Source organism: Peromyscus maniculatus, chromosome 2 (genome assembly GCF_049852395.1).
Source record: "Peromyscus maniculatus bairdii isolate BWxNUB_F1_BW_parent chromosome 2, HU_Pman_BW_mat_3.1, whole genome shotgun sequence".
NCBI lineage: Eukaryota > Metazoa > Chordata > Mammalia > Rodentia > Cricetidae > Peromyscus > Peromyscus maniculatus.
This window is the reverse complement of record NC_134853.1, coordinates 22,448,826-22,471,035: the sequence shown is the minus strand read 5'-3', so window position 1 is coordinate 22,471,035 and position 22,210 is coordinate 22,448,826. Positions and strand designations below refer to the sequence as shown.

Here is a 22,210-nt window from a genome sequence, read left to right as displayed (position 1 = left end):
CTAGGCTGATATGCCATAGAAATACCTACACATCCATGTCTATTGCTGTTTTATTCACAATAACTAAGAAATGGAAACAGCCTAGATGTCCATGAATAGATGAATGGATAAAGAAAATATATTAATACACACTATGGAAATTTATTTGGCCAAAAAGAAAAATAAAATTACATTGTCAAGAAAATAGGTGGAAATAGAAGTCAAAATAAGAGTTTGAAAGGCAAATCCCATTTATTTTCTATCATACTTTGAACCTAAAGTTAAAATTATATGTGAGTTGTATATATAAGTGCAAGTGTTTGTGTGTATGTGTGTGCCTGTAGGTCATGAAACTAGAAAGGGAATTCCAAAGAGGAGGAGGATCTGTTAAGAGAGAGAAAAGAGAAGGTAATGGAATATATGTGACATGAAAGCAAAGGAGATAACTACCAGTGGAAAGGAAGGGAAATAGCCAGAGAAGGACAAGGGGTACAGAGGAGTACAGTGTGGGAGGGGAGCAAATAGGATCAAAATATAATGACACATATGTATGGAGATGTTATATGATACATACAATGTATGCTAATCTAAAAAGTTTAATTAACAAATCCTTATTTTAAAATGTAATAAATAGGGCTGAGTGGGAGCTTTTAAAAGTCAAATCAAGCTGGGCTGTGGTGGCACACATCTTTAATCACAGAGGCAGGCAGGTCTCTGTGAGTTCAAGTCCAGCCTGGTCTACAAAGTAAGTTCCAGGACAGCTAAGGCTATTACACAGAGAAATCCTGTCTTGAAAAAAAGGAAAAAAATCAAATCAAAATATAAAAATACAGATAACAGTTAATATTTTATTATTTACTCATGTTTTTAATTCATATGTATAAAGCATTTTGTATTTTAATATTATGTCTACCAGATGAATTATATGTCCCCACCAATGTCTGAAAAATAAGGTGGACTTAAGTACCATGATTTGGTATGTGATAAATATTTTAAACTGATGGGATTAGGGAAAATGGTTACTGTTACTTAACTCCACCTTGTTTTTTAGACTCACCTCCCTGTCTCCCATTCTGGGCTGTTTCCCTCCCTCCAGTGGGGCACTAGGAGCCAGCCCTGCCCCCCTCCTGTTGCTCCCGCTTGCCCCCCCAAGGTTCTGGTTCCATCTTTCCCTCTGTTCACAAGCTACCTCTGGACAGCTGCGTTGTTTCTTAGCTCAATGATCATTCTTAGACACCCACCACAGCTGCTGCTACCAGAGCCAAGAGTTCATCCTCCCGTCCTGCCTGCATTCTCCCCAAGACACTCTAGGGGGAAGGGGGGCTGCACCATAGCAGGCTGGTTACCAACCACCCCACGCCAGGGGAGATGGAGTCTGCTCCTTGGATGCTGCAGCAGAGTGAGGAGGGGGACCCACTTTGATGGGAAGATCACCTTCTCTCCTTGTTCTGGGAGGGGAGGGGTGGCCAGTATTTGTCCAGGCCTGGGATTCCCCCTCTGGTTTCTTATTTGAAGTTACTTGAATAAGAGAAATAGCCTTTTCTGGGGGGGGGGGGGGATTTACAATGTCTTCCTCCACAAGATGGGACACCTAGGTGGTATGCAAATGAGAGAAACAAAGTAGAACATTCTTTCTTAATCTGGAAAGTTCCAACAGATAGCTTGAAGGAATGCATTTTAACAATATTTCTTTTTAAGTGGATGTCTGAAAAACTAAGGGCACAGTATTTAACTAGATTCCAAAGTTCAGAGCAAGATAGTGGAAAGAGCCCGAATTCAAAAATAATTCTTTATAAAAAGTAAACCTTTGCTCTCAATCTGTAACTTATTAAAATAGGTAAGTAAGTTTCCAGATTTCCTTGTCAGATCTTCTCATGTGGAATGATTCTTTCTTTATTTGTACAGACAGGGGCTGGAGTGGAGCTCCATGATGCACCAGGTGCTTCATATGCACAAAACCCTGGGTTCTCTCTCCAGCACCAGAACAAAACCCAAGTGAAAACAAGAAAGGAAGACTAGAAGGGAAGGAGGAAACATGACACTGGTAGGGCAAAGGTTATGTTGTTCTCTCCTAGGGAAGGTTTGAATCTTTAAGATTGCTGAAATGAATAGGCAATAAATGGATTAAAAGGAGAAAAACCCCATGGATTTGTTAACATTCACGTGGATAGAGGAGCCATACAGAACATGAAGCATCAAGAAGACCCAGATGTTTGATCTTACATAGGGAAGATGGGAGTGAGGAAGCTGTAGGCAAATTTTGCACGGGTAGTAAACGATTTGTAGGTGGAATGTACAGGGGTCAGGGACAAAATCCCTCCAGGCTCTGTGTGAAGGTGTTTAATTTTCAATCTCTATCTGTAGTATGAGTTCAATCTTCCTTGGTTAATGAAATTTCTGGGTTTTATATAGTAACTTAGATTGTTTACTGTTGCTATGATGAAACCCAAGTCATTTATAAGAACTTGGCTCTTAGTTCTGGTCACCAAGCAGTATAAAATCATGGTTCCGGTGTCTGCTCAGCATTCAGCAAGGGTATTCTCACTCTATCAGAGCTGGTAAGAAAGACAAAGCAACTATCCTGGGTGTCTCTTTCTCTTCTTATGAAGCCACTAACGCTGCCATGGGACTCTTCCTTCACGATTTTACCTAACCTTAGCTTCCAAAGGTTTGCTCCAATAACATTGACCTGTAACTTCGGGAATTCATTTTCCAGTACATGACAATCTTAAAGGTTACATTCAAATCATAGCATTCTGCCCTGAAAATGTGCCATAGTCACAGATAAAACACATTAATTAAATTCTAATAGCCTCAATGTATGAACCCATTCTAGTGCCAACTCAAAAGATTGATCATGTGAACTGAATATGGGTCACAGTCAAGACATGAACCATCTTGGGACAAATTCCCTTTTGTTTTGAAACCATGAAATGAGAAAAAAATAAACCTTCTAATTCCAAAATGTGATATTGGACCAGGCATAGGGCATATAAATCCAGACAAAGAGAGACAACTGGCAAGCACAAAGGAAAAGGGGCACCAGTTATGCTCAAAACACAAGAGAGAAACCATTGTCTTCAACCTGGAGAACAATTTCCTGGACACATGTCCCACCTCCAGGGCATACTGTACAGTAGTGCTGTTTGCATAGCTCCATTAGACACATTTCTAGTGGGACCGTGGTTGTGGTTCTTGATTCAACTAGCCATCACATAGTGGAGGCTGTCTGGAGTTTCTGACCTCACATATTGGAAAGAAATTGATGCAGCAAGACTTTTTTGCAGAGGTTCCACTCCTGCCCTGGTCCCCAGAGTAGTCTACATGGGGGAGTTCATATTCCCACAGCTCTTAAACTCTGTATACATGACAGAATTATCACTGTGGGAACATCACCGAGGAGTCCTCATTTGTATCTTTCTGAGCACGTCACAGTGCCATATTGTACTCACGAGCATTTGACCCATACTTGAGCCACACCTGGGGAAGCTAGGAGTGCTGTGCCTTGAACTCTGCTGAAACAGTCCTTGGGCATCAATCTCCCAAGTAGCTGCAATTATAGGCACTTTACATTTTGTCTCACTGAAAAGGCTCTGTATTCTCCAATGTACTTTCATTCTGTTTCTTTCTTAATCTCCCCTCTTATTCCACTACAGAGTTTGAAGTCATCATGTAAACTGGGTATGGTGATGTATGCTGGTAAATTCTGTGATGGAAAGGCAGCAGCAGGAAGAGTGCTATAAGTTTAGACCTGCCATATGTATATGTATATAGTGTATCTATTAATACATACATATGTACATACATATATGTCAAGACCCAGTTACCAACAGACAGACGGACAAACAAACAATACCCACAGAAAAACTTAGTGGTTTCTCAGCTTTGAAATTTCTTCTGCTTCATGTCTTTCTTTGTGACTTTTAAGTTGCCCACTTAATCTTGATGGTTTCTTTTGTCCTAGGATGTGGTGTACCCAACATAGACAAGTTTTTTTTTTTTTCAGCTTTAACAAGAAAGCTCTTTATTTCCATTTCCAAACCCTGGTTTCTTTAAAATTCCTTTTCAATTGAATTCCTTATTCTGATAATTATTAAAAGAAAAGTCAAACAAAACCCTTATAGGTAATCTGTTTTGTTTCACTTAAATGTGTCACAGATACTTTGTTAATTATTGAAAATAGACCATATTTAATGGAAATGGAACAAAAAAGGCAGAACAATTATATTTCAGAGCATCCATGAACCTATAGGCAGAAACATTCACAAACTGTAATTTAGTGAATGTAAATTTCTCTGGATGACAATGGATACAGAGAAGAAAATACAGCTTAAAAGACAACTTGGATATTTCTGGGGGACAAATTTTCTAATTATTAATATAATTGGTGCAGGAATTTTTGTGGCCCCCAAGGGGGTGCTGGAGTACTCTTGCATGAATGTAGGAGTCTCCTTGTGTATTTGGGCTGTCTGTGCGGTGCTGTCCTTGACCAGCGCTCTCTGCTACACAGAGATCGGGATAGCCTTCCCATGCACTGGAGCTCACTACTATTTTATCAAGAGATGCTTCGGCTCTCCCACTGCATTCCTGAGACTTTGGACCTCCTTGTTTTTGGGCCCAGGAGTAGCTGCTAGCCAAGCACTGCTACTTGCTGAGTATGGCATTCAGCCTTTCTATCCCAGCTGTTCTGCCCCCAAACTACCAAAGAAATGTCTGGCCCTGGCAGTGCTGTGGATTGTGGGAATTCTGAATTCTCGTGGTGTGAAAGAGCTGTCATGGCTTCAGACAGTGAGCACCGTGCTGAAGATGGGCATACTGGGCATCATTTCCCTCAGTGGCGCCTTCATGCTGGTGAGAGGGAAGAAGGAGAATGTGGGAAGGCTTCAGAATGCTTTTGATGCTGAGTTTCCGGAGATCTCTCAGATTATAGAAGCTGTCTTCCAAGGATACTTTGCATTTTCAGGCATGGGATGCCTTACATATGTAGCAGGTAATTATCAATCTGGGAAAAAAATCAAGCTATGGCTGCTATGTTGCATGTATGAAATGAACATCTTTCATTGTGTATTAACTATAGATTAAATAAATAATTCAATGACCTTCCACTTTGACTTCCTAAATCACCTACTCTTAATTCTTCTTCCCATTCAATCCATTTCAAACCTCTATGAAAACAAACAAACAAAAAACTCATTTTCATCTTTCCCCTCTGGGGCCAGAAGTATGAGGCTCCTGATTAATGTAGTTTTCTTTCTGTTAATGCATGAACACTCAAATTGTGGAAACAATTTTCTCCTGTGAAACTGTGGATCCAGGAATGATGTAAAAGCAGACTGTGTTGGTGCTGTGAGTGGATATGATACACTGTAGGCTCTTCACTATTTCTATTTATTTATTTTGGAATCATATATTTATTATAACATTTTCTGCTTTCATGAATGAATGTATTCTTAAATGTTCATATAATAAATCAATTGGGTGATGGGATGGGGACATATCTCAGTAGTAACTAGAATGCCTGAGGCCCTAAATTTGATTCCTAGCACAAGCCAAAACCAAACCAAAACAAAACAAAATGTTTAGGACTATTACCAGTACCAGTGGTCACAGGAGCCTGAAAGGCTTCCGTCTCCTCACCCCTCAGCCTGGCCCTCCTGGACACATGAAGCAGACAGGATCCTTGTGGTTTCAAGACCTCTTGCTTACCTTGGGAAGTGAAGGACTGCTGTAGCTGGTATCTCGTGGAACATTGCTTCCTTGCTCACTCAGAATCTCAGAGCAGAAAGAACATCAGGGCTGGACTTTGCTTTGCTCTTTTACTGAGCTTTTTAGGGTTTTTAAACACAAGAGAATCATAGCTGTCTTGATGGCTCCCAGGAAAGATTTAATGCCTTCCCCTTCAATAACATACTCCTCTTTTCATTTGTAAAATTGACCTCCATCCTTGAACTCTGTACTCTTCCCTTCTTACCACCAGGGTCTCTTCACACTCATTTATGTTACCCCCACCCCCCAACTTAAATGTTACTTTACCAGCTCTCCTTTTTTTTTTTTTTTTTTTTTAGGTTAAATATGAATGGACTTGAGTCTTGGGAAAAAAAAAACCTCCCTTTAATTTCATGAATTCTCTCCCTGCTTCCTAACCATAGCAAGTATTTTCTCCTACCTATGCTTTGTCTTTTAATCTTTCAAATGGTTATCATGTCTTAAGATCAGTATACTTCTTTGTTGTAAAAAAAAATGTATATGGTATTTAATACTGACCATAAAGAAACAATGTTATTACTGCGTAAGTTCAGTAGAAGAAAAGACCAGTTTCCACTGTTACTAACTACAACAGACTTGCAATTTGAATAGAATAAAACTTTCCCAGCCACAGAGAAATAAGACCAAAAACCAGAAACACAAAGAGTTTGTGTAATGCACTGCGGGAATATAAGACTGCTTTCATTTGATGGCTAATGGCCTTGATGATGGATGAGAATGTTAAAGCAAGTGGACAGAGGAAGCGCATAGGATTGGGGGTGAATGACTGGATGATGTCAACTTTCTTGTAGTAGGTAGAAGAAGTAGATCCAGTAAGAAAGCAGAGAAAGCTTAAAGAATCATAAAGATAAATCCTCCTGTGTCCAAAAAGGGGCCTCTATTCACAAAGCTAAATGTTCCAGAGTTAAAGAGGTGCTTCCTGGCCGGGCGGTGGTGGCTCACGCCTTTAATCCCAGCACTCAGGAGGCGGATGTCTGTGAGTTCAAGGCCAGCCTGGGCTACCAAGTGAGTTTCAGGAAAGGCGCAAAGCTACACAGAGAAACCCTGTCTTGAAAAACAAAAAATCAAAACAAACAAACAAACAAAAAAAAAGAGGTGCTTCCTTAGTTAAGTAAGATATTGATGAGCGTTGTAGAAAAAAGTTAGTATACACTAGGCTAAAAAGTGAAGAACCAAGAAGGCTGGGATAGAACTCCTGAAGTTTGTGACTTAAAGTGGCACTCTTTCAATGTGTGCTGTGATAATTAATTTACTAAATAAAATTTAAGACTTCTAAATAGCACTTTTACTTACAAAAATGTGATTTATCAGCATCTGATAAATGGTGTCAGAATAACTTGTTTTTCACTATCAAGGCCCAAGGATATCCACTACCTGTCTGGATGTTATTATAAACTGTCATAATAATAACCTCTTATTGTATAAGTCTCTTATAAGTTAAATTCTAATCTCTGTCACCTTTCTACAAACCCAATAGGTAACAAGAATAAGGAAAAGGTCTGGAGAAAGTGTAGCTAATTTAAAGAGTTGCCTTCTTGCTTGTCCCAAAGGTTGAACTAATAACTATAGGCATTAACAAGAGCCTGTGAGTGGGGAGGCACAGGTGTGTGCCGGGCACCAAATATGGTCTTTGCACATTTTAGGCAAGTGTTGTACCAATGTGATATAATCTAGTCCAACAATACCATTTTTTAAAGGCACTGGGAGTGGAAATTTATTGTCTCATAATTGCTTCCTGTGGTGGTTGAATAAGAATGGTCCCCATCGGCTCATACATTTGAATGCTCAGTCACCAGGGAGTGGAAATGGTGGAAAGAATTAGAAGGATTAGAAGGTGTGTCCTTGTTTGAGAAAGTGTATCTAGGTTGGCTTTGAGGTTTCAAAAACCCATGCCAGGCGCTCTCTATCTCTCTCTCTCTCTCTCTCTCTCTCTCTCTCTCTCTCTCTCTCTCTCTCTCTCTCTCTCTCTCTCTCTCTCTGCCTGTGGATCAAGATATAAAGCTTTTGGTGGTTGCTCCAGCACCATGCCTGTCTGTATGCCACAGTGCTCCCTGACTTGATAAGAGACAAATCCTCTGAAACTGTGATCAAGCCCTCAATTAAATGCTTTCCTTTATAAGATTTTCCTTGGTCATGGTATCTCTTCACAGCAATAGAACAGTGCCTAAGACACTTCCAACATAGAGCTAAACAATATGCAACCCCAATAGCCATAGTTGTCAAAGCCCATAAGCAGTAAGTGGCAGGCAGAGTTACATTAGATCTCTGTTAACTCTTTATTCTTCTTATGCTTCATCAGTTTGTACCAGTTAGTTCCATGCTAGACAAATACTTGATTAGTGAGCCACATCTCCAAGCTTTTTTGTTTTTTTCTTTTCTTTTTTTTTTTAATAAAAAGATAGTTGAATCATTTAAAAATCATTTAAAAAAAACAGAGAGGGAAACTGACTCTTTAATCTTTTTCAGTATTTGCCTTAAGATCATATTAATGAGATGATCTTGCTGGCCAGGGAGTATCCTCTTACTTTCTCAGAGGTAATGGTTTTGTTGGGTTTTGAAGGAGAAGCAGTGGCCAAGTTGGAGGCTAAGAAACAACATTTAATACAAAAAAACAGGGACTTTAGCAAGAAGGGGAATGATGTGTTTTTTAAAAGGCCAGGTTACCAATCAAACAGAAGTAGCAAAAGGGTCCATCAAACTGTTACATGACCTGTTCCTACAGCATGTGTTTCTGCTTCATAGTCACTTATCATACTCAGGACTTTAACTTTTGTCTATGTGATTGCTTATTGTGGAGCTCTTCTTATTGAGGTTAAACCTTATGAAGTTTCTGTTCAACATTCTATTCCTACTGTTTGAATCAGTGCCTACTTCCTCCTTAAGGAGCACGGAGATTGGGGAAGGTTGCAAATGGAACAGGCACCATGAGCTCAAACTCCAGTGCCTTAAGAAATAGAAATAGATCAGTGTGCAGTAGTTTGCCTGTGTGTGTGTGTGTGTGTGTGTGTGTGTGTGTGTGTGTTAGCAGAATGAATGGAAAGAATGCAGTCCAATACTTGACACATGTACAATTTTAAACATAAGTTTAAGAAGTAATATTTTCCCAAATCTGATGTTGCTCTTTTATGCATTGTAGGGGAGCTGAAGAAACCCAACAAAACAATTCCTAAATGCGTATTTACAGCGCTGCCTCTGGTAACTGTGGTGTATTTACTGGCTAACATTTCCTACTTGACAGAACTGACACCCAGGGAAATTCTCGCTTCAGGTTTGTACACAAATAGCAAGACAGTAAATAAAATACAGTTCTTCAGTACAGTTAGGCATCACTTTGGCAGTCAGGATCACTGCATCCTGGTCATTATTCTATACAGAGACTCAATTTACAATTCATGATGTGCTAATAACAGGGTGGTGAGAGTTTGATTTGGTTTAGAAGGGAGATTCATTTCAAGCATAGCTATGCATTTTCTGACAATGTGGAAAAGGTATATATAGTGCAGATGGGTGACACAGATTCAAAATATTAGTTACTGTTTGCATGATCTCAGGCATAGTAACACCACATAATTGGTAATTATATCTATTAATACTTGTAAATGTTTGATTCTTGGTAATCTATGTGACACTAAGAATGGCAAATTTGAAATAAGGGATATTAACAGCTGAGTGAGTAAACACTAATGGTCAGCTGATGACTATAATATTATTAATATGTAAAATAGATTTTTTATCTTAAATAACTCCAAATTTTATGCTGACAAAGGATCCTAAATATATTGAGATTTTGATTAAAGCTCAAATTGAAGAATAGAGAATTAAAGAATATGCCAGGGATAATGGTTTGTGCCTGTGATCTAGAGTCTGCTAGAGCACTTGGGAAGCTGAGGCTAGAGGACATCTAGTTTAGAGAGACCCTTTTCAAAAGGGAGAACAAGAAATTTTCAAAGAGAAATGAACAGTCATTTAAAGAGGAATATCTGAAACAAGGGGAAAAAGGAAATTTGGAAAAAGTGAAAAAACAGGGGAAAATGGAAGACTAGCTGTTTTCTCACACCAACGTCACACTTCAAATGATTACCTTCTGAGATAAACCTGCCACCCAGTAGCTTTGCACTAAGCAATATTGAGAAACTTTTCTTGTTTTGGTGAGTATTTGAGTCACTGGAGGTAAGTCTCTTTACTGACCTGAAATTATATTTATAAACTATTTTATATACATATTTGTAAAGTATCATATGGTAATTTATTATATTGTATACAGTGTACAGTGGTAAAATCGGGGTGTTCAGTATTCCCATTCTTCCACATGATCATTTGTTTACTTGGGGAGATATCAAATTTCAGGGAAGGTTTAGAATAAAAACCCCTCAATTGCCTCAGTTGCAACATGACTACTCCACAGAAGACTGCCAGGTAGTGTGCCACAGTAGAGTTGATTCATTAAAAGTCTAGGTATCATTGGCATGAGAGACGAGATAGAATCAATCCTTTGTGGGAACAAACCAAATGCAACCCTGGGAAAATACAGGCACTGAATCATTAACTACCTCAGCTGTGTCAGGGTTCATTTAAAATGTCAGCTATGGTTGTGGCCAGGGCCACTGGCCAGTGAGCCTTGAGGCTGTGGTTCACTAAAGCTGGCATTCATTATTACTGCCAGTGCTTTGGCTATACTGATTATTAAAGAATTGTAAAATCTTCTCTGGCATATCATAACAATTGTAACAATTTTATAGGAAGCAAAAAAGTTTGAGCTTGTGTGGAAAACTCAGGAAGCTTCTAACTGTAGCTGGAGTTTTCTCCAGTCCTGCCTGGCCCATAGTCAGAACAAATCTCTCTCACCCGCCAGTCCTGCAGCTGCTTAGACCCAACTGACTAAACACACAGAGACTTATATTGCTTACAAACTGTATGGCTGTGGCAGGCTTCTTGTTATCTAGTTCTTATATCTTAAATTAACCCATATGTATTAGTCTATAAGTTGCCATGTGGCTCGTGGCTTACTGGTACCTTATCTCTTGCTTTTCATGGTGGCGGCTGGCAGCATCTCTCTCTGACTCAGCCTTACATTTCTCAGAATTATCCTCTGTCCTTGTCCCACCTATACTTCCTGCCTGGCTACTGCCCAATCAGTGTTTTATTTATTAACCAATCAGAGCAACACATTCAACATACAGAACATCTCACAACACTTCCCCTTTTCTTTTTTTCAAAAAGGAAGGTTTTAACTTTCACATATTTGGCAAAATTAAAGAAGATATCCTAGCTGGGCGGTGGTGGCGCACACCTTTAATCCCAGCACTCGGGAGGCAGAGGCAGGCGGATCTCTGTGAGTTCGAGGCCAGCCTGGTCTACCAAGTGAGCTCCAGGAAAGGCGCAAAGCTACACAAAGAAACCCTGTCTTGAAAAACCAAAAAAAAAAAAAAAAAAAAAAAAAAAAGAAGATATCCTATCTATACTATATTTGTGAGTCTAAGGTTTCATATCTAACTTATCTTTTATCAAAACTAAGGAAATTATAACTATCTAGTCTTCAGCTACATCAAAGACCCCAGAAGGATATAATATTACCTGAGAAAGGGGAGAAGGATGCAAGCAACTTTTGGGAGTCTTGCAAGAGTAGACAAGACAGCTGGCAGCCTGGATAGTCACCTAACGTTCTTTTGTAAAGTTAGGGCATCTGTCTTCAGCCCACAGGACTAGAGTCTCTCAGTCACTTCCCTCTGTAGAATGTCTGGCAGTTTCCTCTGTGGAGCAGGAACCTGAAGGACCATTTTGCTAAGCAAAGTTCAGTGGTCACCTTCCTATGGGTCCTGCATGTCCAGTCAAGACTCCATATGGAGTGTCTTCAATGCCCATCCTCCTCTCTGAAGTAAATTGGTGCTGCCAGAAGCAGACATGTCTCATTGTCCAGAAAGTCTAAACTTTTAAAACATTTTACATGCCATATTCTGTAGTTCTTTGAAGTATTTGAAGATTACCTACCTAATTGAATTATATCTATGTATACCTAGAAAACTTAACTAACATGGCTATAAGTTTGACTATCATAGAAGACTAATTGTTAATCTATACTTCTTAATTATCCATTACCGTCTAAATGAGTTACATAAACATAATACCTCAAACAAGAATAGAAATATATATACAGTATAAGAAAATTAAGTTTAAACTTGTATCAATAAACTAAAATCCATAGCAATGTAAAACATTTTAAACAAGTTGCTCTTTAAAAGTAGATTCAATAATCTACCCTTTCATTCTATCATATCTATATCATCTAACTGTTATTTGTAAGTTTTTTTTTTTTTTGGTTTTTCGAGACAGGGTTTCTCTGTGTAGTTTTGGTGCCTGTCCTGGATCTTGCTTTATAGCCTAGGCTGGCCCCGAACTTACAGAGATCCTCCTGGCTCTGCCAGGTGGTGCTGGGATTAAAGGCATGCACCATCACCATCCAGCTATAATTTGTTTTTATCACTGCCTTTTTCAGGCTTATAATCTTCAGACTTGATTTAAAATCAGAATTATTACCTTATACTTTTACCACATTAGAAATTCAAGTTGAGAAAATAATCAGAAATATATATATATATATATATATATATATATATATATATATATATATATATATATGAAAGGCTATCATCAATCATGGTAGCACAAAATTAAAGATCACCAAAATATCCAATATGTTTGAAATAAATAACTCAGCTAAGTCCATATAATAGACTATTCTGGGTTCTTCTTTAAAAATGTTTAAATTACATTTATTCATATTTTTTTGTGTGTGTGCAAGTGTGCCCATATTATACATATGGAGGTCAGAGGACAATTTGCAGGAGTTTGTTCTCTCCTACCATGTGAGTTTCAGGGATGGAACTCAGGTCTTCAGGTGTGGCAGCAAGCACATTTCCCTACAGAACCTCCACACTGGCTCCATTCTGAGTTTTTTTTAAAGGTCATATTGTTGATGGTCACTTAAGAGGACAGTGGTTATGATGTGGTAATGATGAAAAAGGGTCTACAGTTTCATGTAACACAGGGAAGAACCAATGAAAAATGATACTCAGCTGGGATGAGGTTGTGAGTGATTTTTTTTGTGTGTGCGCCTTATGGAGTACATGATTTATATAACTACAGAGATAGTTACGAACAAGAGATAAGCTCCTAATAAGTTAGGAAGGGTGGGAGTCATGTTTTCATATAGAAATCAATCAAGCATATACAAATATGTGAAAGTTTTCCAAAAGAATGTGGATTTTTATAATATGATGTGAACTGATGTTACATTTATTTTGAGGCACATTGGAATCTATGATAATAGTAGTTTTTGTGGTTTATATAGAAAAGAGTACAGGTAGTCACATGTAATGTATTTAATTTGTAGATGTCAGAACTCTGTCCTGCTTCCAACTTTTTGCTAATAAATTCCAACAACAGTTATTGTTCTCTTAAAAAAAAGTTCTTAAGCTGGGTGCCTTTAATTCCATCCCCTGAGGCAGAAATAGGTGGATCTCTGTGAGTTGGAGGGAGGTCTGTGTGGTCTACAATCAACATAGCAAGTTGCAGGACAACCAGGGCTACATAGAGAGAGACCCTGTCTCAAAACAAAACAAAACACCCAAACAACTAATAAAAAAAAGTCTTCCTTGCGAAAGTTGTATACATGAGAAAAGAAGGGTATTTAGAATTGGAGGGTGGAAACAGTGTGGTAAGGATTCCTAGCGCCAACATTTTCAATCTAAAGACCAGAGTTCTAGAAGCCCTGCTGAAAGGGTTTTCACGGTGTGCTCACATGGTATTCTAGAGGTTTCTGAGCCACGCTTAAGATAGGGGATATGAACATAGGGCAAGATAATCTAAATTGTTAAGAAGTGATGTGGAAACAGATGTTAAGAAAGTTTCCTTATTCAGACAGCCTACAGGAAGTTTGTCTCAATTACCTAGCTGCATTAAGAAATTTGAACTGTAAGTGGAAATTTTCGAATTAGTTACTCATAAATTGATATAATCATTTGTGGATGATAACTTTTGCAGTATTTCTCATATTTAAGAACATGCGTGCTTATGGGCCAGTGAGATGCTCAGTGGGTATAGTACTTGCTGTGACACCTTGGTGACCTGAGCGGGATCCTTGGAACCCACCACTGGAGAAGAGAGCTGACTCTTGAACTCAAAGTTGTCTTCTGACCGACTTTTCTCTCTCTCTCTCCAACACACACAATAGGAATACACAAATAAAATCAAAATTTAGAAAAAATAGAATTACATGCTCATAAATCCTGCTTCTAAGAATGCACTCTGAAGAGAAGTGTAGAACAATCAAGAATGGGAGGCACGGAAGCCAGGCATGGCTGATCTACAGGGGTAGTTCCAGACCAGCCAGAGAGAGCTACCTGGTGAGATCCTGTCTCAAAATTTAAAAAATAAATAAATAAATAAATAAACAAAAAGAAAGGAAGAATTTGCATGAGCAATTTTTGACATCTTAAAATAATTTCTTGTTATGGTCAGGGAGGGATATCATGCATTAAATTATTTCACATTTTTTTATGAGTCTTTTTTTACTAAAGTACATTTTTCTTTTGAGGGGCATATATAATCTTGCTATATAGCCCAGGCTGGCTTGGAAATTGACCCACTCTTCAGCCTTCCTATCACAGGAAGTTCAGCTTTAAAGCACATTTCCATTAATAAGAAATTGAAAACAGCCAAGAAATCTATTAATGTAGAAAAGGAGATAATTTATGGTTATATAACAGAGTACTAAGAAGTAACTAAGATAATTATATGTATGTATGTGTACTAATATGACCATGATACACTGGAAAGTGAGCAAAAGCAAACATAAGCATTCAATCACACAATCACCTCCACACCCACACATGTGCACACACAGAATTCAAGCATATAATCCTCACAGACTGATCTGGGTAATTATAGAGAAACTCTGAAAAGGGAATCAGACAGATGTTAGCAGCATTTACATTTGGAACACATGAATGAAAACTTGGTGAGGGGAGGGACTTTTTGACTTTGTAGGCTTCAGTGTTGTTCATTTTACCTTTTTGTTTTTGTTTTTGTTTTTGTTTTTTTCAAGACAGGGTTTCTCTGTGTAGCTTTGTGCCTTTCCTGGATCTCGCTCTGTAGACCAGGCTGGCCTTGAACTCACAGAGATCCACCTGGCTCTGCCTCCCGAGTGCTGGAATTAAAGGTGTGCACTACCACCGCCCGGCTTCATTTTACTTTAAAAAAAAACATATATGTGTGTATGTATGTGTGTATATATATATATATATATATATATATATATATATATATATATATATATATAACTGTAAATATATAGTAAAACTTTAAATAAAAAAAACATAAAAAGGAGGAAAAAAGGAGACAAAAACCACTTGTAGAATAGAACTTAAGATCGTGCAGAAATAGTACATTTAATTTTTGAGACTCTGTGAGCAGAGCTGCATGGTCTTCCTCTGGAATCATGATTATAGAATGTCCACCGAGAAATTGAAGATTTCCTGTGCAGTACCGGAAGGAAGTATTTCAAAACATATCTGAAAATGTGCAGTGTGTGGAGGTGTGGGTGTCCAACAACAAGACCTTATTTGGAATAACTAAGAACTGCAATGGGATATTTTTAAGTACCACCCACTGTTGTAGAATAACACTCAAAAGAAAGGTCATGTGACAGGTAGGGCTATTTAAAATGGGTTATTAGCTGGGCATGGTACCACATGTCTGTAATTCCAGCATTTAGAAACCAAAACAAGAGGACTGTATGTTTGAAACCAGCCTCGGCTATACAGAAAATCTAGTTTCTAAACTAACAAACATTGGTTAGGAATTAAGATCTTGCTGGGCATGGGGGCATATGCCTTTAAACCTAGCACATGGGAGGCAGAGGCAGGCAGTTCTTTGAGTTTGAGGTCAGCCTGGTTTATAGAGCCAGTTCCAGGACAGCAAGGGCTAGACAGAGAAAACCCCGTCTTAAAAAAAAATAAGATCTTAGGGACAAGAACTGTTGATAATATTTTAATTCAGTTATATTTGAAGAGTCTTATGTTATACATCAGAATGCTGATGTATTGGTGACTCATCTGGAAACTAGCTACCTGTGGACAAGTTCATGAGCTCAGAGGACATCTACCTCCAAGGGACATTAAGCTCTGCTCTGCTCACATCACTGAAAACAGAACTTAGGGGTGAAATGATTTGTCTTACCATATATTTTCATAGTACAAATTGGACTCAAAAGATGATGGATATTTTTGTCTACTGGTGATTCCTTTAAACAATATGTTTTATTATTTGAGATTTTTGTACATGTATGCAATGTTATTTTGATCATGTCTGCTCCTTCATTTCCCTCCTCCAAGTCCCCTTGGATTCTGTCTATTTGTATTTTTTATATTGACTGACATATTGAGTTAATGTTCATAATGTCTTTTTGGCCTTAAAATACAAATAACAACTCTAAAATATGCTCTAATGCATTCTTTAACGCAAGGTTTCTGAATTTCAACACCATAAACACTTTGGACCACTTTGTTTTGGAGTGCTCAGTATTGAACTCAACCTCACATACAATAGGCAAGTACTTTGCCATTGAGCTATAGTCCAAGTCCTGCATCATGCAGTTCACTGAAACTGTCCTGAGCATCACGAAATGATTATCAGCATCTGCGGCTGCTATCCACTAGGATGCCAACCGCAGACTCTAATCTCTCCAGTTACGGGAAATCAGATAATTCTCCAGACATTGCCACGTGACCCCTGAAGAGCAAAGTCACTTCTAGCTGAGAACCATTGGCCTATAGCTTAGAAAAGTCTCAAGCATCAGAAATATTTTTCATCTGGGTGTAGTTTATGTTCACTTTTTGCATTTTACACTGTGCTATGCTTTGGGTGAGTCTTATACTCTGTCAGTAGTGTGTTTTGCTTTTCTGACACTGGCTCAGTCTATCAGCATTGTAGCTAGTTTTAGTTCTTATGCATGCATTTGTTATTCACTCAACACAATTAATGCATTTCTCAAGTATTTATTGAAAACTCAGTATTACAGTGTCTGTCAGGGAGTAAATTACTGATGTTATAGAAGAGATACAACGGGTCTTTGCCCTCATAAAGTTCCTGGTCTTTGAGGAAGACAAAAAATCAACCATTCATGATGCTGGGTGATGAACTGAAATGGGCACAATTCTAAGATACTATCTAAATATAAAAAAGGAAATACAAAGTTAAATTCCCTTCATAGATTTTTTTTTTAGAATTTATGCTTTATCTGTGAAATATTATTGTATAAAGGTTATCATTAGATTCTCTCTCACTCTCTTTTTAACACACTTCTTTTTGTATTTATTTTTCCTCTGTAGATGCTGTGGCTCTTACATGGACTGACAGAGTCATCCCCCAATTAACATGGACTGTTCCCTTTGCTATTTCTGCCTCATTGTTTAGCAACCTTTTGATTGATATACTTGAGACATCGAGAATGGTATATACTGCAGGCGAGCATGGCCAGCTGCCCTTGATATTTAGTACCCTTAATGTTCACTCATCCCCCTTCATAGCTGTGCTTCTAAATGTCAGTATGGGATCCATTGCAATCATCTTAACAAATTTAATTGAACTGATAAATTATCTCTATTTTGTTGCTTCCATTTGGACTATGTTAACCATGATGGGAATCCTGAAATTGAGGTACCAGGAGCCCAATCTACACAGACCTTATAAGGTAAATGTGGGCTGGGTAAATTTGTTCTATGTGAAATAAGGTATATGACTGTATTTGAGGAGTATATTCAGAAGATCTCTAAGCAGAAGTGTTACTACTCAGCAAACTGAGAAAAAATACAAGCAATCTGGTCTTCATTTTCATTCTGTTCATGGTGAATAGGTTTTACTCAATAAAAAACTCTCTTAGGTTCAATCTAAGGATTTGTTAGTGAGAAAGGCAGATATTTTCGGATGGTGAAACAGATCATTGGGAGTAATTTGACCTAAGGTCACTTGGTTTACTTACATAGCTATTTATACACTTAGTATCTTCTACAGTAAGGGCAGATTTAGCAAATGATTGACAGAAAGTCAAGCCAAGTCATGAATGTATTTACTGTTCTGAAATATCAACTTACTTTGATCTTCAAAGATTCCTACCTTTCAACTTTATTATTTTTTATTATCAAATACTATATTATTTTTATGTAAACTTGCTGCTAGTCAAGTGGAGAAATATGTCATGTAAAAGGAGATCATTATTTCATAACAGGAAAGATAATAAGCAAAAACTTGGCAACATGAGGATATTATCAGGGGAGAGAACCTATGTGGATAATGGAATAGTCTTGATTGGCTAGTAGCCTGTCCAAATACAGGATCACCTGTAGTACAAAAGTTACCCTTCCCATTATGTGCATATTAGAGAAAGGAACATTACTTGTCTAAGCTCCTACAGCACAGAATGAAGCCAAGAGTCAGATCTCAGTCTCTGTGGAGTGTTTGACTCTCAGCATAAAATATAAGAGCCTAGGGAGAAGGGAAATAATCACCATCAGTCCTCATCATCTATGCTGTTGATTTATCACTATCTTTTCTTTTCACTCTTTGCTTCTACTTCTTCCATTCAGCTGTCATCTAACAACTCTTGGATATTTGAGAACTCATGGGACGATATTTCAAGTGCCTTCCTAGGTTCTCTTCTCTGAGTACAGAAATGCATGAGATTTGGTATTGGTGGAAGTATTAAGGCAACTCCATGTAGTTGAAAGGGAGGTTTATTTTGTGGGGTAACTTCCAAGTAAAGGGATAGGTACAGGATCTTGGAAAGGTGTAGTAGAGTCCAGCAGTGTTCTCTAGAGAACTGTGCTTGATCTACTTCCAGCATCCAGCATTCAGGATCTCGGGTTTTAGGGAGTCCTCTCTCAGCCCCACCTCATAGGCGTGACAGTTACTGGAAGCCTCAGTGGGGGTAGTACTTCCAGGTCAAAGCTGGAACAGCTATCCACTACAACTTGGCCCCCAGTTTTAGACAAGTTGTCATCTATCTGGATACTTAGTGAATGCTAACTGGTGCACTGGCAGTGTCACCCAGAGGGTGACTAGAGAAGCCCCCCGATGTGTCTAGTGTATGGTTGATGTCAATGAGCTCCCTAGGATCACCTCCTTGAGTCGTCCTCTCTTTCTAATTTACATCTGTATCTTTGAAAAATCATTTACTTCTTTGCTGTTTTCTGACTCATGGTTGTATCACTGACCAGGTAAATTGAAGGGAAGTATTAATTGTTGGTACACCAAGCAACACAAGGTAATCAGTATAGTTTGGGCTCAGGTTTAGTTGCCTATCACCTTTTCTAAGCTTCCCCTTGTTATTTCACCACCAACCCTCAGTTCTTTTGGACGTACAGTGGACACAGTCAATACTTGCTCCTAAGAATCTTAGGTGGATTATATCAGCAAAGGCATACAAAAATCCAGGGTATAACTTATCAGCTATTGTCATACTATATTCGACTTACATTTGCTCAAAAAGGAAGGCAAGGGCAACCTTAAGCACAAATGGTTAAGTATTTTTTGTCTTCCCTCAGGAGTGTTAATATCTTTCACTCAATTATTTGATGAACGTCTGAGCTGTGAGATATGAGGTTATCTTTCTTAAGGGCTGTTTTTGTTGTTGTTTTTTTAGGGGGGCACCACCCAGCTCCCAAATAAATCACACACAGAGGTTTATTCTTAATTATAAATGTCCAGCTTTATCTTGGCTTGTTTCTTGCCAGCTTTTCTTAACTTTAAATTAACCTGTCTGTCTTTGGCCTCTGGGCTTTTCCTTCTCCATTCCTGTATACCTTTCTTTATTTCTTACTCCGTGGCTTGCTGTGTAGCTGGGTGGCTGGCCCCTTTTATCCTTTGCTTTCTCTGGCTACTTTTTTCCTCCCAGATTTCTCCTTCTATATATTCTCTCTGCTTGCCATCTCCTGCCTTGCTAGTGGCCATTCAGCTCTTTATTAGACCATCAGGTGTTTTAGACAGGCACAGTAACACAGATTTACAGAGTTAAACAAATGCAACATAAACAAAGGTAACACACCTTAAAATAATATTCCCCAACAAAGGGCATTTAAACAATTAAGAAGAGACTGTTATTTAAGACTCAAATGAATGACCCTCTCATGAAAAACTTCCATAATTTCAACCAGCTTGACTATACAATTAGAGTATAGATTTATGTCTTCTATAGACATCTCAAAATTGATTATCTAGAGCCAAGTGGTATAGACCTATAATTTAAGTTAATTTAGAGGCTTTGGGGAGGTGGAGGCAAGAAAATGATGAGTTCAAGGTCAGACTGAGCTACTTAGTGGTACTCTCAACAGAAACAAACAAACAATCAAACAAAAAAAACAAGGATAATGTAGCAATATTAAGTGTGGAATATTTACATTTCTAACAAAATCCAGGTACCAAGGATGAATTCTTATTCTGTTTTGGTCAAAACAACAATAGAATTGTTTCAGACAAAATATTTTTTGTCTTAATATATTCCTTTCTTAATCTGTGAGACTCATATAATACTGATATATAACTGTTGATATTAACTTGATTAACAGAGGGAAAAATAGTTTTCTCTTGACTTGCTTACTGATGTGAAATATGTTCTATGGAAGATTGCCAGGACCCCCAGCAGTCTTAGAAACTCTTTCTGAATAAGTTCATGCCTGCAGGTGGTCATAACAATTAGCATAATCTTATTATGACCATCTCATGAAGAATCAAAGCTAGATTCTCATCCCCTTCAACCAACATTCTCTGATGACAGTCTCCAGCATTTCCTTTTATTGTGGCATTATGAGTCCTGAGCATATTGATCTAGCTCAAAAGCTTGCTTAGCCTGTTTTTTTATCAATGTCACATTATTTTTACTTACATGAACGTTCAGCTATCACATGTGAATTTACATATCTAATCACTTTAATTTTATCTTTTCAGGTGTTTTTACCATTTGTATTCATACCAATGGCCATCAGCCTGTGCTTGGTCTTGATTCCCCTTGTCAAGTCTCCAAAGATGCATTACATCTATGTGCTCCTCTTCCTACTCAGTGGACTGCTGTTTTACGTGCCATTGATACACTTTAAAGTGAAGTTGGTTTGGTTTGAGAAGCTGACCTGCTATCTGCAATTACTGTTTAATATTTGCATCCCTGATGTGTCTGATGAGCAAATGTCAGGAAATTGAAAAGTAATAACCTTTTATAACCACACCATGTTCCAGATAAAGGTTAAGTGTAGGCTAGAATAGTAATAGTGGCAACTCTTGAAACTGAAATGGTTCATACAAAAGTACCCAGGAAATTTCTGGCTTTAAAATGGAAAAGAAAGGGGTTGGGGAGAAGGCTCTGCTGTTAAGGACACCAGCTGCTTTTCCAGAGGACTTGGATTCAATTCCCAGACCCCAAATGGAAGTTCACAACTATCTGTAACTTCAGTCACAGGGGATCCAATGCCCTCTTCTGGATTTTGCAGGCACTGTATCCATATGGTGTACAGACATACATGTAGGCAAAACACCCATGCACATTTTTTAAAAAAGAGAAAAATAGAGAAGAAAGTGTTACCTATAATGAAACCCCTGTTTTAACAAAAAATAAAATTCCTAGTTTGTGTAGCTTCACATATTAATGATGTCTTTCTTGTTCTTCTGTCTGTTTATCTCACCCATTTTCTACTGAATGTGTTCTTATAATAAAAGTTAGTGGTTGAAAGTAAAGAAAAATTCGTTCAGTGTTATTTTTTTGCGACTGTTCTCACTTTGTAGCCCATGCTGGCGTGAAGTCCGCACAGCACTCCTATTGTCTCGGCCTCCCTAGTCCTGAACTGGCAGCCAGAGCCTCTGCCTCTGTTCCTGCCTTACCTCCTCAATGATGGGCTCCTCAATGATGGGCAAATTAAGATAAACCTCTTTCTTCTCCAAGGCGATTTTGATCAGTGTTTTATCACAGCCACAGAAAAACAAGTACAGACACATTTCCCAAGATTTTTTGTTTATCCTTCAAACCCAAAGCGCTTTAACTAGTCAAGGTGGCCAAATAAAGTGTTCTTAGGGACTATGTTAGTTACCTTTCCTACTGTTGTGATAAAATACCCTGACACGTGTAGTTGAAAGGAAGAAGGGTCTATTTTCATTACAGTGACAGAAGGGTGTGCCTCATTTGGTCAGCAAGGCACGGTGGCAGGAACAAGATGCTGGCTGTCACTTTCTTCTGTCCGGGAAGCAGACAGTGAACAGAAGCCAGATCATGCCACAAAGCCTCAAAGCTGGTCCCTAGCAACTCACTTCAGCCAGCAAGACTCTACCTTTTGAAGGTTCCACGAGGATGTCAAACAGCACTACCAGCTGTGAATCAAGTTTTCAGACATCTGAACCCGTGAGGGCTATTTCACATTCAAACCACAAT

The 22,210-nt window shown here is 38.4% G+C and overlaps 1 protein-coding gene across 1 annotated transcript; it reads left to right on the top strand.

The window, feature by feature from the left end:
- The first annotated feature begins 4,119 nt into the window (after nt 1-4,119).
- On the top strand, nt 4,120-21,537 carry Slc7a13 (solute carrier family 7 member 13). The gene is made up of 4 exons (XM_006983286.4): nt 4,120-4,969; nt 8,882-9,013; nt 17,133-17,494; nt 20,743-21,537. The coding sequence occupies exons 1-4, from the start codon at nt 4,279-4,281 to the stop codon at nt 20,989-20,991; spliced, it is 1,434 nt and encodes a 477-aa protein (XP_006983348.2). The 5' UTR covers nt 4,120-4,278; the 3' UTR covers nt 20,992-21,537.
- The last annotated feature ends 673 nt before the right edge of the window (nt 21,538-22,210 follow it).